The 16,636-nt window shown below is 40.4% G+C and overlaps 1 protein-coding gene across 1 annotated transcript in view; it reads right to left on the bottom strand.

The window, feature by feature from the left end:
• The window catches only part of LOC144059297 (complexin-2-like), a 56,751-nt gene that overhangs the window by 4,091 nt on the left and 36,024 nt on the right, over nucleotides 1–16,636 (bottom strand). The window contains exon 3 of the mRNA XM_077578280.1: nucleotides 5,304–5,479. Coding sequence (XP_077434406.1) covers nucleotides 5,304–5,479 — 176 coding nt within the window. The remainder of the gene's footprint in view (nucleotides 1–5,303; nucleotides 5,480–16,636) is intronic.

Here is a 16,636-nt window from a genome sequence, read left to right on the forward strand (position 1 = left end):
CATGGCATTGGTTGATCTATTATACTTTGCTGCCACCTGCTGGACGTTTTTTGTAATAACTACAATTGCTTTAAGCGACCTCTTCAGGTCAGAGACTGCATCAAAGCCTTCTGTATATGCTCTAGCAACAAAAAACAAAAACATAAAAAATGTATAAATACGTCTTTGGGACACTTAAAAGTTTTAAAATGCAAATGAGTTAAAATATACATAAATTATTTACCAATTTTATTTAGAAATTTCTGAAACATGTCTGAGTTTTTTTTTCCTGTGTTAAGTTAGTTCAACTTTCACAGAAATAATAGAAATATATATATATATAGGTGAACGGTATGGGATTTTTTTAAATAGGTTTTAGGTGTACTAATGAATACACACACACACTCGCACGCACGCATGCACGCGCGCACACACACACGCACATACACATACTCACCCACATACAAAAAAAATAAAAAATAAAAAAAAAAAATATAAAAAAAAAAAAGGAGAGCAATGATGACATGTCAAATCGAATGAACAATACTGAGCTCTCCAGAAAAAAATAAATATATATATATATGTATATATATGTATATATATATATATATATATATATATATATATATATATATATATATATATATATATATATATATATATATATATATATATATATATATATATATATATATATATATATATATATATATATATATATATATATATATATATATATATATATATATATATATATATATGGGCAGCACGGTGGCTGACTGGTTAGCACGTCCGCCTCCCAGTGCAGAGGACGTGAGATCGAGTCCGGGCTTCGGCCTTCCTGGGTGGAGTTTGCATGTTCTCCCCGTGCTTGCGTGGGTTTTCACCGGGTACTCCGGTTTCCTCCCACATTCCAAAAACATGCATGGCAGGTTAATTGAACACTCCAAATTGTCCCTAGGTGTGAATGTGAGTGTGGTTGTTCGTCTTTGTGTGCCCTGCGATTGGCTGGCAACCAGTTCAGGGTGTACCCCGCCTACTGCCCGAAGCCAGCTGGGATAGGCTCCAGCACCCCCGCGACCCTAGTGAGGAAAAGCGGTCAAGAAAATGGATGGATGGATGGATATATATATATATATATATATATATATATATTTACAGTTAATGTGAAAATAGTAGACCAAATGGCTAGCTCCACTCTGCTTGCAACCATGTAAGCAGTGCACATCACTTTAAACTATAGAAGCTACTAAAAAATGGTCCTGACAAATAAAAAATGTATTTAATGGCCCAGCCCTAGTTAACCGAATGCTAGTCGTCTCGATATATGTCTCAAAAAGTTCTTCATGTTATTATCTGGGTTGTTCCTATTGTAACATGGCACCAAAACTTGTATTTTAACATGTTTTTGTGTGTGTTGTTGTTGCAGTTGCTGCCTGACTAATGAATGCAGCAGGCTGTTGAGTAGCACGTTGCAAAAGGCCAGTTGTTCAACGGGCAGCACGACGGTTGATCTTGAAGCAGAGATGCGGAAAATGGGATGAACTCCTCCGTGACCTCGTTGCCGCTTCTCTGTAATGGGATCCCAAGGCCAATAAATATCCTAGAGGAAGACCACCGGTGCGGCGTTCTGCTGCGTAGATGAGCGGCGGCGCATTTTGTGTGTGTTTTTGCAGACGGACCGCGGGGTCGTCCGGGGATCGCTTAGACTAAAATCATTGCCGGTGAAAGCAGCTCGTCAGCTTTTTTTCCGCCATTTGCTCGCGATTCATTGGAGTCCCCCAAGGCAACCCTGCGCAATCTCACAGCAATATACTGCATAAATATGCTTTTTTTCACTGAGGTACATGGAGTTTAAATTACAACACTAATAGGTTGGTGGACTCACAAAATCCCTAGTTATTTGTATTTTATGACATGTCCTCCCTGGTTATGATATTTTATGGTCAACACCGCTAGGACCTTGTTAGCATTTTGTAGGCGGTCTTCTCCGACAAGGTTTGCCAACCTTTATTGAGCAAAGGCACACATGTTCCTAATTTCACATATACTCTATTGGAGTCAATTGTCTAAAGGGCATGCAAATGGTGAATCCCACTTCTGTCACCAATGCCACAATTGTTGACACTCGGACAAATTTTTGGGCCCTATTTTCAAAGACAGCATTTTCAAGTCAAGTTTAGTGTGTGAATTTGGTAGACCTTGCTACGCCTCAATAAGCATTCCGGTGTACTCTATTGCACACCACCAGCGCATCTGGCAATTTGGTGGCCAAAAGTAGACTATGTTTTAGATCAGATAATAGCAGGTCTAAGTTGTGGTGCAGGTGGTATAACGTGATTTTGGATTTGATCGAGGTGTAGGCAAACAGATTCTGAGATTGTGGACATGTGTGGTTCATAAATAACAACAGAGTGGGACAAGACCTCTGAATTATTGTAGAAATGAATTAATTGAACGAATGGTTCTCGTTATCATCTTAACAAACATTTTAGTAGCAGCCCCTTGACCGCACGGCCCAACAACGGGTGGTGGTAATGGTCAGATTCACTATTGGGGCTGGAAGGCACATACGGTAGATTGCGTGGCTCTCTGCACTGAATTTAAGTGGAATGAGGAAAGCCGCTTCGATTAGCCGGGAATCGGCTGCATTCCCTTCACAATGGCGCAAACGCCCACTTCTACCTGTGCTAGTCTAGGAAAATACTTGAAGAAACAAAACTCTGCCTATTTGCAATAGGCAGAAAAATTTCCCATTTTGACTGCATCTTCGTATTTTTCTTTCCCACTTTTGTCGCACTACGACAGGAATGACACAGGAGCTTGCCTTTTTAAGCACCTAGCAAATGACCTATTAATGTTTTTGTTCATAGAACACAAACAGAGAATTCCTTTTCCGACATCGATGTCTGCCTTGGCACTTCCAGAGACAAGTCTTTGTGTTCCTGTAACAATTTTCCCATTAGAGTCAAGTGTCTTTCTTAAGAGTGCCCTAATGGTGAATCTGATACCGATGTCAGACTTGACATCCCATTACTCCAAAGACCAATCTTAGAGTTCCCTGTGGCAAATTCTGTAGTAGACTGAGGGATTTTATTTTAGGGCACTCAAACAGAGAAGTCCCTATTAGAGCGAAGTGGCTTACACAGTTTCATGAATCTTATTATTATTATTATTATTATTATTATTTTAAGGATACTTTGTTAAAACCATGAGAAGCAACAGTATGGAAATCTAAAATCTAGGCTTTTTTGGCAGTGCACATTAAAAATGTTCCTGCTCCTAAAAAAGCATTTCACATCTCATCCATAAAGTCATTCGTGATGGCAAACTCCCCCCCAAAAAAAAGCAGGGGTGACTTTGAGGATTCTCTTGACGGGTATCGGCTCATCTGCCTTCTGCCGCAATGTTTGCGCTCTTTGCCGCCCGCCATCTGTCTCGCTCGGCAGCCTTTCAGAGTTATTCAAAGAGCAACAAGAAGAGACGGTGGCTACGCTCAGTCGAGCCCCAGACGTCGTTTGGGGCTGTCGCCTTCTCTCGCCTCTTACAAAACCCAACAAGGGGAACGACTGCGACCTTGGAGAGTGACAAAAAAGTCGACTCCAAAGTTCAAGTATTGGCTATGTTGAGATTACTGTGACACTGTGTGTATTACTCTTATCTTGTACTTATTTTTTGAAGCTGCTTTCACAACACTTTCATGGCAAATTGGCACTAACTGAATTTTTTTTTTGCTGAAGTGGTAAAAGTGAGCATTCACACACCCATCATGTTTTTTTTTTGTTTGTTTAAAAAAAAAAACTTTTTAAAGGGGAGTTAAGAATGTTCCCCTTAAAAGTACATTACAAATGATACCTAGGGGTGTCAGGCGATTAAAAAAAGTTTTTATTAACATAAAAGTGGAAAAAATGTTTAATTATTAGAAATATGGCTGCATCTTTTAGTCATTAATACAGTAATTTCAAAAAAATTCATAAAATTGAGTTCAGATTAAAAAGATGTACTGTACTGTAAAAAACGAGTGTGGTATTAATTTGTGTTGAGGTCATTTTCTGCCACTAGATGGCATAATTGCATTTGTAAGGCGCTGATGACAGCTCAGTGCATTTTTATTTTCTTAGTAAGAGCTATCTAATCTTTACCATGAAGTAACTTCTAAATTCTACACATTTTTTAAATTGTAAAATACAACTTGACCCCAGTCTCCACAAATATATCCATTATTATTGCTGCTAAATTTTGACATGGACGTGTCTGCTACGTTGCGAGTGGAATTACCCCAGTACAGACTTTCCAATTAAGGGGTGGTCAATATTCGCGTGTTAAAAAAACGAGTGGCGTTAATAGGGATGGGAATCGATAACCGGTTCTTGTTGAGCACCGTCTCCAAGTGTCTCCATTCCTTGGCATCGTTTGCCGTTTTTGCTAACGATTCCCTTATCGGTCCCGCGTGGGACGATGAGGTCACTACGCGCGAGTCGCGCAACATTGTTGACATCTTTCAAAAAAAGCTAACAACAGGCCAACTTGCAATGTTTGCAAATTGGATATTTCGTGTAAGGGAGGAACCACTACCGCATTTGCACACGCAGCATGCGATGACTGTCTGTCGTGTTTGGGAGCGCTACGGAGTCCCGGTGGGATCAACACAGCAGCAACGGCCGCCAGCAATGCAAGCGTTCTCTCCTATCAACACTACAGGTACTGGTAGTAATTAGATTAGCGGCAGTTTGACTTTATGTGAAACGTGCCGTTAGTAACTGTTAATATTAAATCCCGTATCTGACTAAACCGCGCCGGCTTGCGAAGTGTTTTTTTTTCTTTCATCAGGGTTCATTCAAGGTTGCAAAACGTGCAAAGACATACAGAACGAACCATGACTTAAAAGCAACACTCGTAATGTATATGTGTTTATTTTAAAATCTTTTTTCTTTCTTTTCTTCTTTTTCTGGGGACCCCATGGCACCCCATTGATTGTCCTCAAATGTGGACCTTAAAACTTCATTGTTGGGTTTGTCAGGCCATGTTACTTTTAAATTAAACATGTCTATTGGTTACAGATACAACTAAGAAGGAAAAAAATGGATGCTAATCTATGTTTATTCGTGTTTTTTCCCAAAAAGAATAGATAAGCAAAAACGGAATTGGAATAGGAAAAATCGTATCAATTCCCATCCCTAGGCGTTAAAGTAACTTTAAATAAACTCAAAATTAACATACAAATTTTGACACCCCTAATCGAAACCTTAGAAGAACTTTATATTGCACATTTTACTTGATTCTTGTTTTACATGCAAGAGTGGTGCTGGTGTTGCATTTCATACCTTATCTCTGATGCCCTGTCGGATGTTTTCCCTCTCTGCCTCCATTTTGGCGTACTTAGCCTTCCGCTCCTCCTCTTGTTGCCTCAACGCCTCTTGCCTCTCCTCCTCTTTCTTCTGAGCGTCGGGGTCTTTCTCCTCCTCGCCGCCCAGCATCTTGCCCATGTCTTTGGTGGCCCCTAGAATGTGCGCCAGAGAGACAAAAAGCGTTATTTTTAATCATTAAGCTCAACTGTGTATAATTTTACCCAGAGGCCTTGTTTGATTTGATTACCATTGCTCATGGCCACTTTTGCATTCAGCATAAGGAAAATAAGTACATATGTTTTTCAGGCATTTCAATTGGCCAAAAGTGGCCACAATAGAGCCAAAAGGTACAGTTTGATGTAAACAGTAATTATTGATAGAGTATATTTGAAGAGCTGAAGTTGAAGATGACAAATCAGACATGAACGCATCAACACAGTTAAAACTGTTCGCTAAAAAGGAAGAAGGTGGACACAAACTACCAGTATAGAGCCCAGATAGTTAAGCATCGTCCAAGTCAAACACAGAACGCCGTCACTTGAAACCAAAGCTTAAGTGCCCGACAGCAGAGGTGAGCGGCTCAGATGAAAGTGGCGGTGCTAAATTATTACTCGTTCTCTTGATCGCCTTTGTGTCTCCCACAGGGGATTAGCATCTCTTCATGCAAAGCGTCCACTCGGACCTCAGGTTAGGACCCGAGGACAATGAGGCTGAAAGCGACTCTGATAATTGGGACGATGAGTCCAATTGTCAGGATCCTCTCATACTCTCATCTCCATTCTCGGCTCTTTAGATGTGCTAAACATGAAATAATATTGTCTACCAGTGACATCACGCCACTTGATGATAGAGTCGACATGAATACTTTAAGATGTTTACTGATGCTCTCAGTTAACGTTTACAGTGAAAACTAACACAAATAAAGAGAACTACATGCTGTTTATTTAAGCAAACACACACTTAGCTATGTCTGCTAGCAAAATGCTAACACATAAAGCCCTCATCACTATTGGAAGCCGGGGTGGCATCATAAAGTATTGGTACTCAGCATCCACAACTACTAAAATACTACTTGTACAAAATAATCAGGTTCGAACCCAGAACGTTTGATTGCGAGGCAGGCATGCTATCCAGTTGTCAACTTGAATAATAGACAAAAACTCCTAAATGTTCAAAACAGCATCTGTCAGAAGCACTTAGAAGCAACATTTTCTGGAAAAGGAAGCTGAATGTTGAAATCTCATCACTAGGTGAACCTTTTCCCCCCCAGACTAATCCAGATGGTCAGCATGTGTGTTCTCGCATGTGTACACTGTCACTGCAGCTCCGCTTTCCAGTCCAGCGCTTCCACAACGGTGAATCGCCAACCTTCCACCTGCACTCTCTGCTCACTTTCAAAGCACCGGAAACAAATTGATTTTAACCAGAAGCGAACCTCGCCATCTCACGGGAGAAAATCTCCTGACGATGAAGAAGAGGGGGAGAGAAAAAAAAAAGCCAGGCAAGCCCCTCATTCCGCCTCTGGAGGAAATAGCGGATGTGACCATCTGCTTGAGACGGTAAAATTGATGAGACGGCGGCGACCTGGAGGGTCCCGGCTGCCGTTTGGAAGGCGAGGTGTTGACAGGCCGGGACAAGCATTCGTCCGTCGTTATACAGGCGGGGTGACGACTAATTAATGAACTCCGACGATGTTCATGTCGGCAGGAGCTTTGATCACGCCAAGGAATTTGTCAAGTAATGGTCGCAAACAACCCTACGTAGGGACAAGACGCAGGCGAGTCTATCCACCTATAACCTCGATTGGTAGCCTTGATATATATAGACACACTGTTCACACATTCACAACAATAATATGTAAGGTCTTGCATGTTGCAAGAAAGATGAGAACATGGAAATTCTACTCAGGACTTTGATCTGAGGGAGGCACAAGTTTTTAGATACTCATACCAACCCCCAGCATTGCTCTGGGGAATTTGGTTTTGTACATTTACTGACCCCCCCCACCCCCACCCCCAAGGCATTTTTTTTATTGGATGTTTTTGTACGGTATTTTGAATTTCATAATGCTCTGCTGCTTCACCCCAGGCTCAAATTATTATTATTTTTAAAATCATTATTTTGCTGAACAAGACTGAAAACTTTTTGCTTTCCCGAGGCTCGGGGGGATTTTTGCAAGAATAACATTAGTCATTCTTAAGACGTTTGATTTGCAGATTTTATGAGTCTGAAAGTAGAATAACTTTCGCTTCACATTTCAGCGAGCAACTCCAATCTCCTCATGGTGACATTTTCTCGTCAACTAATTAGCGCCGCCAATCACTGTGAAATGTCATTTAATGCCAGCGTGGGCTCGAAAATGTCTAATGGAATAGTAAGGAGGCATTTCTGCCCGTATGCTAATCTGCAATAATTCAAATGTATCTAAAAAAAAAAAATGTTTTTTTTCTCATGTCTCAAGGCAAATAAATGCACCTCCCTACACCCTGTACTGGTTGCCAGCCAATCCGGGTACAAACAACATAGTAAGTGTAATCAACCATGTCCACACATAGCTGCCGAGCTCATTTCAATACTTTCACTAACCAAAACAGCAGTACCACTGCAACGGGACATAAAATGATATTGCAACAGACATGCAGAGAATGTGGCGATAAATGTATAGAAATAATTTATTTACATGCCCCACATAGCCCACTCAAGGCAAAAAAAACACCTCTTCTTTTCACATCTGAAAAAAAGAAAAAGGTAGTAAGCAGTTATCTGAATGCACATACGCCATCATTCACACAACAGTTAATCCGTTTGAACTGTGTTGCTAACCAAAACAGAAGCCCCTACCCTGGCACTTTATACAGAGAAAGTGATATTTCTACACGTTGATTTACACGCAGAGAATCTGCTCGTAATTGTATATAAATTCCCTTAAGACACATTAACACCTACGTCAAATCATACAATAACAATCAATAACTAAATACAAAAGTTCCCTACATCTTGTTTAAGGGGTGGTGAGGATTGGGATCAAGTATGAACACCTGCCTCAAAATGTTTTCAGTCAAGAAAGCAATGGACAGCAAGTGTAATTATCACAGCTCCTAGATGCCTGTTTAGCCCATTTCAATGCTGTGGCTAACCTAAACAGCAGCACTTACCGAGGCACTTAATCACTTCATACATATTTTATCATTAAGAAAAAAATGATCAAAAGAATAATTATCTCAGTGCAGCAAAAAACAACCCATTTCAACTCCGTTGCTAAGCAAAATAGCAGCACCTATGCAAGTAACGAATCCTAAATATCCACAAGACACATCGTCGAACTAGATTCTATTCACAAAAGCATTTCAAGAGAGGCAACTTGTCTTCTTTCATATTTCAAGTGCCGTCAAGAGTGTCTCTTCCGAATCTCCGCTCTGCTAATCTTGATGCTGGGGGCTAATTAGCTTGCGGTGACAAAGTTGCTGTGCGGCAGTGGAGAGAAGGACGTCCTTCCCCAAAGACTCCCCGTGGACCTCCTCGACGCGGCCGATGGGAGAATCTGGGAAGCGAAACGAGGGTGCGGGGAGGTGGTTGAACCCCTGCGGATGTCTTGGTTAAGTTGGAACACTCAGAATAAATCCATTAATGTCTTGTAATTGTGGTTCTATCAGCACCATTAGTCTTGCCTTTTCAGTATAAACAGTACTGGCACAGAATGGGTAAATAACATTGAACTGCAAATACTGTACGTCTTGAGATAGGGTTGAACGACTTGAGATTTTTGTAGTCAACTATGATGGGATGAAAGTCCAGTCAAAGTCAATGGATTGATGACGTTACTGATATTTTTTTTTAGCGCAATACTGCAGTCCTGTACCTTTTTTGTGCCACGGACCAGTTTCACATAAAGACATTTGGACGGACGGGTTAGTATGGATAGTAAAATAATCTCACCGGTATAAATATTTCATGACTAGTGGTGATTAGGATAACAAAAGCTAGCGAGGCTAACCGATACTGTCATCCACGACCAGCTTTTTTCCGTGCTCTTTTACACGCACAAATAAATGAAGACTGTGCCGCCGTGTTGAGAGTCGAGAAAATCTAGCTTAAAAGAGGCTAAGGTGCGACCTAGCCATGAATAAGGAAATGACATGCTAGGTTGAGATGCGGTTGGGAAGTTTAACACCTGACATTCGCTTCTCTTGCCCTGTTGAAAAGCAAGAGTCAAATAATCTCTGACTGCGGCGTGAAAGCAACCCAAAGTTACGACAATATCCCATTTGCACGGGGTTCTCTGATAAGGCGATTTTACGGCGCCTCTGTGTTAAACAGGATAATGTTGAAGGTTGATCAAGGTTTTAAAAGACAAGCTCACGATAGCTGGGCTTATTGAATGATAAGCGGCGTTAAGGAAAATTCCCGAAGGATTCGGGGATAGTTTGATGTTTTTCCTCCGTGTGGCAACAGTTGCGGATCAAGGTCGTTGCAACCTTGCATACCGATACGGAGGTTGCCATGACAACTACTGTAGGTAGCCTTGAAACAACATACAACGCCAGTTTTTGAATGTCAACCACAATCAAAAGCAAAAGCAAACCTACCAAAGCAAAACTGGCAACAAAGTTAAAAATCCAATCCAACTTTATTTATAAAGCACCATGGGGTCAAATTTGGCCCCTATAAATTCTGCTACTCAAATAACAAAGACCTTTTTTTTTTTTTTTTTTTTTTTACAAATTTAACTTCAAAAGTCCAGAGTGCCACTTCTGACCCCTGCATGAGGCCATCTAGTGGATGAATATTGCACTTACATGAGCCAGAGCGGTGGTGACAAGATGGCTGGCAACATGCTGTTTTGTTGAGCTGGAAATCAATCCAAACAAAACCATCTTCTCAGCAAACCATCAGATGGTAAAATTGTGTTTTTTTTGTTAATCTATTTCATATCATGTTGCAGAATGACTAGGAGTATGTTTTATATATATATTTTGATAAATTAGCAACTCTGAGCTAGTTTAAAAAAAAGGGTTAAAATTGAAAAAACATATATTTTGGTGTTCAGTGAACTTATAGCAGTCATTTAATGTATAATTCATAATTTTCCAAAGAAGAAAAGGGTTCTTAAGTTCTCTAGGGTTAAATGCAACACACTCGACCAAAGTGGCAGCGCTGTACACGAATCGAAGAAATAGGCACAAAATGGATCATTAAAATGTCAACGTTATGTCAGGATAAAACAGGTTTGATTTTAGCAAGTTAACACAGCTGAAAGAAGCTGGACTTCACAACTGCACTGATCTGGGCATCTAGTCTCAAAGTGGAGTCCAGTTTCAGTCCAAGGTCAATTTCCATGGGTCTGGTTTGGGAGCCCAGCTTCACAGGACTGTCAGTGGATGCATCATGTGGAGAAGCCAACAGTTGCCGAGAGTCCTTTCTGTTTACTTAGTTGTAGCTTTTCATTGCAGTTAATTCGTTGATGCGAGGTCAAATTAAATTGTTGCTAGTAGTCACCCATTTTGCTTTGTTGCACTGTGAACCGAAAAGAAACTTCCCCAAACAGTTTGCACCAACCTAAAAGCTTAAAGTAGTCCGAAATGTCTAATAACATGGAGAATTAAGTCCATGGCCCTTGCTGGTCCTTGGTGACTGCTGTGAAATGAGCATTGGACCTTGCAGCTGTGAATGGACTTTTGGCAGTCAACTGGGGATTCATTTGATCCTTAAGCGGGATATTGCTTTCTTTGCTTAGTTGGAGGCACAGCAGTACTGGAAAGCCCCCGCAAAGATGTGTGGATGGTCATGGATAGTCGCCTCGCTTGCCAGGATTAGACTTTACATAACGGAGACTGTGAGGATATACGCACTTGAATGTGTGAGTGTGTGTGTGTGAGTGTGTGCTTGATGCAGCCAAATCAGAACAAAATGTACGAATCTTCATTGGCAACCATGTTGCTGTGCATGTTTGTTTGTGTTATGTCTGTATGTGTGATGATGAGAGTGCAAGTTTCCTGGGTGAGCGACCACATGAGGACGTCTCCCCGGAGGACGGACTAAAGAAGAAGGTCCTTGGATGAGGTGAGAGGACACGATGAAGGCTTAAAACGACAGGATGGCTGCGTGTGGTTCAATTAGAACAACAAAAGTGAAAACTTAAAACGTGAGAATTTCTACTAGAGAGAATCCGACAGGATTCGTGTGGACGCTTTAGAAGTTGGCCATGCTAAATGGCAGTCCAAATTTGTATTATTTTAGAAGTGTTGTAATAGGGTAATTCTGTATGTGTGTCTGGAATGTAACTCCCACGATGGAGGTGGGATTACTGTATTAAGAAATTCACTCAATTGAGCGTCAATTGAGGCATTCTGGCAGAAGGGAGATGCTAATTTGCTAAGGATTTCATTCACACAGGATGTGGCTGGATCCTTTTACAATTTGCATTGCAAGTCTAAAATTTCAATACTGACGAGGGAATTCAGCCAATGGGCTTTTTGCACAAATCCATTACTTCCTGAACTCGATACCACTCCTTCATTTCCTGTCTTTCTTGATTGGACAAATTGATTAATCCAGGTGTGTCTGGCCATTGTCGTCGTGGTTACTGAGGTCAGGCACACCTGCATTAATCAATTTGTCCAATCATAAAAGACAGGAAATGAAGGAGTGGTACTAAATTCAGGAAGTAGTGGATTTGTGCAAAGAGCCCATTGAGCCCCAATTGGAAGCAAGTACAGTATTCTAGACAGACATATGGGCTACGCTAAACTACGAAGATTTTCTAATGGACCATAGAATGTATCCAACAGCCTAGACAATTACGTTCCATCACAAAGTGTTGTCTCTTTCACTAGGAAATATACTTTAGTAAAATACTTCTACTAGGGAATTTACTCATTTGATACCCAATTGGAAGCAGGTATACTTGACAGATGGGCCAGGGCTTGTACTTTAGCTGACTTTAACATCTTTAGGTTATAGATGCCAGCATTTGATGATTAACCATGTAAGTCTAAATTTTGGCACTTTCAAGGCACATGTTCTAGCAAATTATAACCAATTAAGCTCTAAATGAAAGTATCCTGGAGTTTAGACAGATGAGTGATGTTAAATTGCAAAGAATTTTAGCCTGCGTCATAGAATGTGGCTAGAGCTAGCATAAAGCTAATAACATAAAAGCACAAATTTAGTGTTTTCCAAGGCTCGTACTTTAGCAAAGTCCAAATTTGTCCAACTAAGCCAAGATTGAAAAAAAAAAGTATACCGTACTAGACAAATGGATGACTTAAAATTGCAAAGGATTTTAGCCTAGCTCATTGCGTCTTTGACAATTTTTGATCCAACACGAAAGTCAGTATTTCAGCCCTTTCACCAGAGATCGTATATTCACAAAGTACTATAATTCACCCAGTCAGAATCAGGTACATTAGACTGACGACTGATTTTAGACTAGTTTCACTGGATGTAGGCGGGGTTTGACAATTACAATCTCTTTAACCAGGGATCATACTTTAGCAAACTTCAACTAGGGTATTCATCCAATTAAGCCACAATCGAAAGCAGGTACCATATACTAGACAGATGGGTGACTGTAAATTGCATATATATATATTTTTGTCATTGGTTGTAGCTGGAGCCTTTGAAGATTTGCCATGTGAGTCTAAATTTGAGGCCTTCATCAGAACTTGTGCTTTAGCCAAGTCCAACCTTGGAATTTGCCCCACTCGGAAGCAAGTATACTAGCCTGGCTCATTGGATGTGGGCGGTGCCTTTGACAATGTTAAGATCCAACAAGAACATAGCAAACCTTGGGCAAGTGGAAGCAGGTGTACTAAACATATGGATCACCCTGAATTGCAAATTAGTTTAGTCTATGTTATACAACGTCACTGGAACCTCTGTTGATTTGCCATGCAAAGTCGAAATTTGCCAAATTGAGCCCCAGAATGAAGCAGGTGTCCTTGACAGATGGATGTTACCCTATGTCACAGGATGTGGGAAAACCAGGAAAGACTGAATTTTTGAAATCCCAGGCCTTGAATTCTAATCAACTCCTATTAGGCCCTAGTAGGAGTTACCTTGAGAATTCACCCCAATCAGAAGCAGGTATACTGGACAGATGGCCTATTAAACTGCGATGGACTCGCCTTGCAATAATAAAAAAAAAAGTTGTCTAATATGCTTGCATGAAGCACAGCTAAAGTTAGAAAATAATGTTACAATAATAAATAATAAATCAAAAGAATGACGGCGTCGAGTCGAGTCACAATGTTCCCTTTTGGCCAACTTCTTCAAAGTCACACACACACGATTCAACTCCCGCGCGGGGTTTTTGGGAGCGTCAGACCTTGAATAGATGGAGAAAATAATATATTTTAAAAAATCAAGAGAAATCAGCTCTGAGCCACTTTTTTTCTATCACGCTGAGCTGTCTGCGCTCAAAGCTTTTTGGAACTTGCTCCACCTCACAGCGAGCTAACAGCTAACAAGACTTCAGCTCAAATAAGACGAAGATGGAAAAAGGCTGCTGTGCTAATGAGGTTTTAAAAAATTTTTTTTTTAGAATTGACTTGTGCCAAAGTTTCCTCATCTTTGAATGGACTTTCTTTCCCCACTGTGGATTACATGTCAAGGGTGCAGTTTATTTCTATTGTGCAAGGTAGCTGTTATCAAGAATTGCATTGCTCATACCCGTGTGACCCAGCATCCTGTGGACTTTTTTGTTTGTGGATTATTGAGAGTCATTCTGGTTAGTTTTTTCCCCCCAATTGTGCAAGTGCCAGCATGAATGGATAACTGCAAAGGGATGACACACACAACAGTAATTGTATGAGTTATCTACATTACACCTAAGTGAGTGACAGAGCATGCTGGAATTTATTTATTTTTTTCTCGGTGCAATGGTGCAGTGGTATTTATTTCTATTTGTAAGGTGGCAGAAATGTGGACATTTTTGGACATTTTACGCATCTAAAGACACAAAATCTTCGAACCAATGCTATTGATGGCATCTTTTCCAAGCGTTAGGTCAGTAGTGTCAAAGTCCGGTCCTCGATGGCCTGAGTCCTGCATGTTTTAGAGGTTTCCCACGTTCAACACAGCTGATTTATTTTCAAGCTCATCAGCAAGCTCTGCGGGAGCCTGATAATGATCCTGATCATTGAATCAGGTGTGTTGGAGTAGAGAAACCTCCAAAACATGCAGACCCTCGAGGTCCGGACTCTAACACCTGTGCTCTAGGTCAATCAGTAAACAAAAACTCTATTCATTTTTTTTTTTATGTTTTGTCTTACGTTGGCTTTTTGAGACGCCTGTTTAAAAAAAAAATGCTTCAATTGGCCAGGGGTTGGCTGCGTTCCCTCCCCCAACAGCGCACATCGAAAAAACATCCTCTACTAACATTTAGGAAAATAGCAAAAGAAAGAAAACACCACCCATGCACAAAGTTCAACTGCACTTTGTGGTAGATTTGCACTAGGTTCAAAAAAGCTTCAAGAGCTTCTTTGTCACACTTGTAAAGTGAAGAACATTTAAAAAAAAAAAAACATTTGTGCAGTTAATGAATGTTTTACGATTATTTCTAATCATAAAATTCCTTTCCATTTGCATTATTTCCCAAGGGAAATCATCTCTGTTTCAGAAGTAAACCAAAGCATGTTTTATACCAGCACAGAGAGAAGAAATTCAAGACTAAAACTCATTTTCATTAATTTCTCCAGATTCGTTCCGATAGCTAACTGTTATGAAATAAAGAAGAGACCATAAAGAAAACAAAATCCCGCACGACCCCAAAATATCTCACAGAATCTCAGGGGTAACAAAGGCGAGCATCACTCTGTTGTTCGCCACCAGTAGCGTTACAACACACCAACGCACGCACATACAGAAAGGGACAGAGTGCATTTATCAGTATCACCATGGAGGTCGCATCAAGGACGAGGCCGACCACACACAAACGCAGTGAATGCTGCTCTTTACAAGCCAAACACAATTTAATGGCAACTGGAAGAAAATGTCCATCAGATTTGTGCCTTGGTAGCTATATGAGCCAAGACAGGGAAAAATAGAAGAGTGACTTCTTTTTCTTTCTTTTTTTTACATTGCACTGTAATGAAATTAAGGTGGTATTTTATAAAGCCAAAACTTGGTGGCAAATAGGTAATTTTTTGAGGGAAAAAAATTCTTACAAGAATTAAGTCAAAAGTCAGCACATTATGACATTGAGTCATATTTGTTCAGGAAAAATGCATATTATGAGAATTAAAGTCATATTTTTCACCATTAAGATTTTTGCCAACCACCGAGACACAATAGTGATGCACTGAATATTTGGCCACCGAAAATTTTCGTCCGAAATTAAAGCCGAAAGAATACAGCCGAAATAGGTTGCGGTGACGCAAGCAAAAAAGCGCTGCAAGCAAGCGTCTTTTTGTGTTGAACAGCGAACGCGGGTGTGAGTGTCCGCCTTTTCTTCTCGCTAGCTTTTCACCGGTCGGTCACAGCAGCTCTCGGGGTCATTGCGTTGCTTGGTGTACAACATTTAAGTGGGTCGAAAAAAAAGACAGAACTGCCGTGTACTGCAATACAGGTGAGCCACTCTTTCTCCCGCAGCGCCTTCCCTTTTTTTTTCTTCATAAAAGCCCCTCGAACGCTTCTACTTTTCCACCGGCATCCCGGTGGCCGTGCTAAATACTTAAGCTAATGCTACCACTATTGCTATTGAAGGCATTATTTGATTACTTTATTAAGTGTAATCTTTTGCGTGTTCAAGTAAATCAGAATTGAGATCTCATGAAAAAGTTTCCCTTGCAAGGATTTTATTAAGAGCTCTTAAGACACAAGAAAAAAGCTTACATTCGAAAGGTGATGTTAAGCTTCCAGTGTGTCGAATATGGAAACACACAGTCGCTTTATACTAGTACAAAAGATTCTCCCCCCCTTAGACTTGACAAAGAATTTGTGTTTTTAATAAGCAGAAATGATGATACTGATACGATTATCTCAGCTCCCCACCAGCCTCGGAGAAATGATGTAGACAGGCTTTGACCTTGGACCTTCAGTTTTTACGAGCAAATGACTAATGACATGAGAACTTGACAACTTTTAAAACATACACATTCTTATCTCAAGAGCTGGCAGGGAGTGAGAGGTTCCAATATATTTCACTAAATCATTATCACAGTGTTATTCATTTAACTACACATAGTTATATGGCATCTATATACCTATAAGTAAATTAAATAATTGATATTGAATAAATTGAAAATGTTAAATGTCAACACTATCAATAGTTTTAAACACGGAAACACTTACCGCTTTCTCCGGATGGC

Source organism: Vanacampus margaritifer, chromosome 10 (assembly GCF_051991255.1).
Source record: "Vanacampus margaritifer isolate UIUO_Vmar chromosome 10, RoL_Vmar_1.0, whole genome shotgun sequence".
NCBI classification, from domain to species: domain Eukaryota; kingdom Metazoa; phylum Chordata; class Actinopteri; order Syngnathiformes; family Syngnathidae; genus Vanacampus; species Vanacampus margaritifer.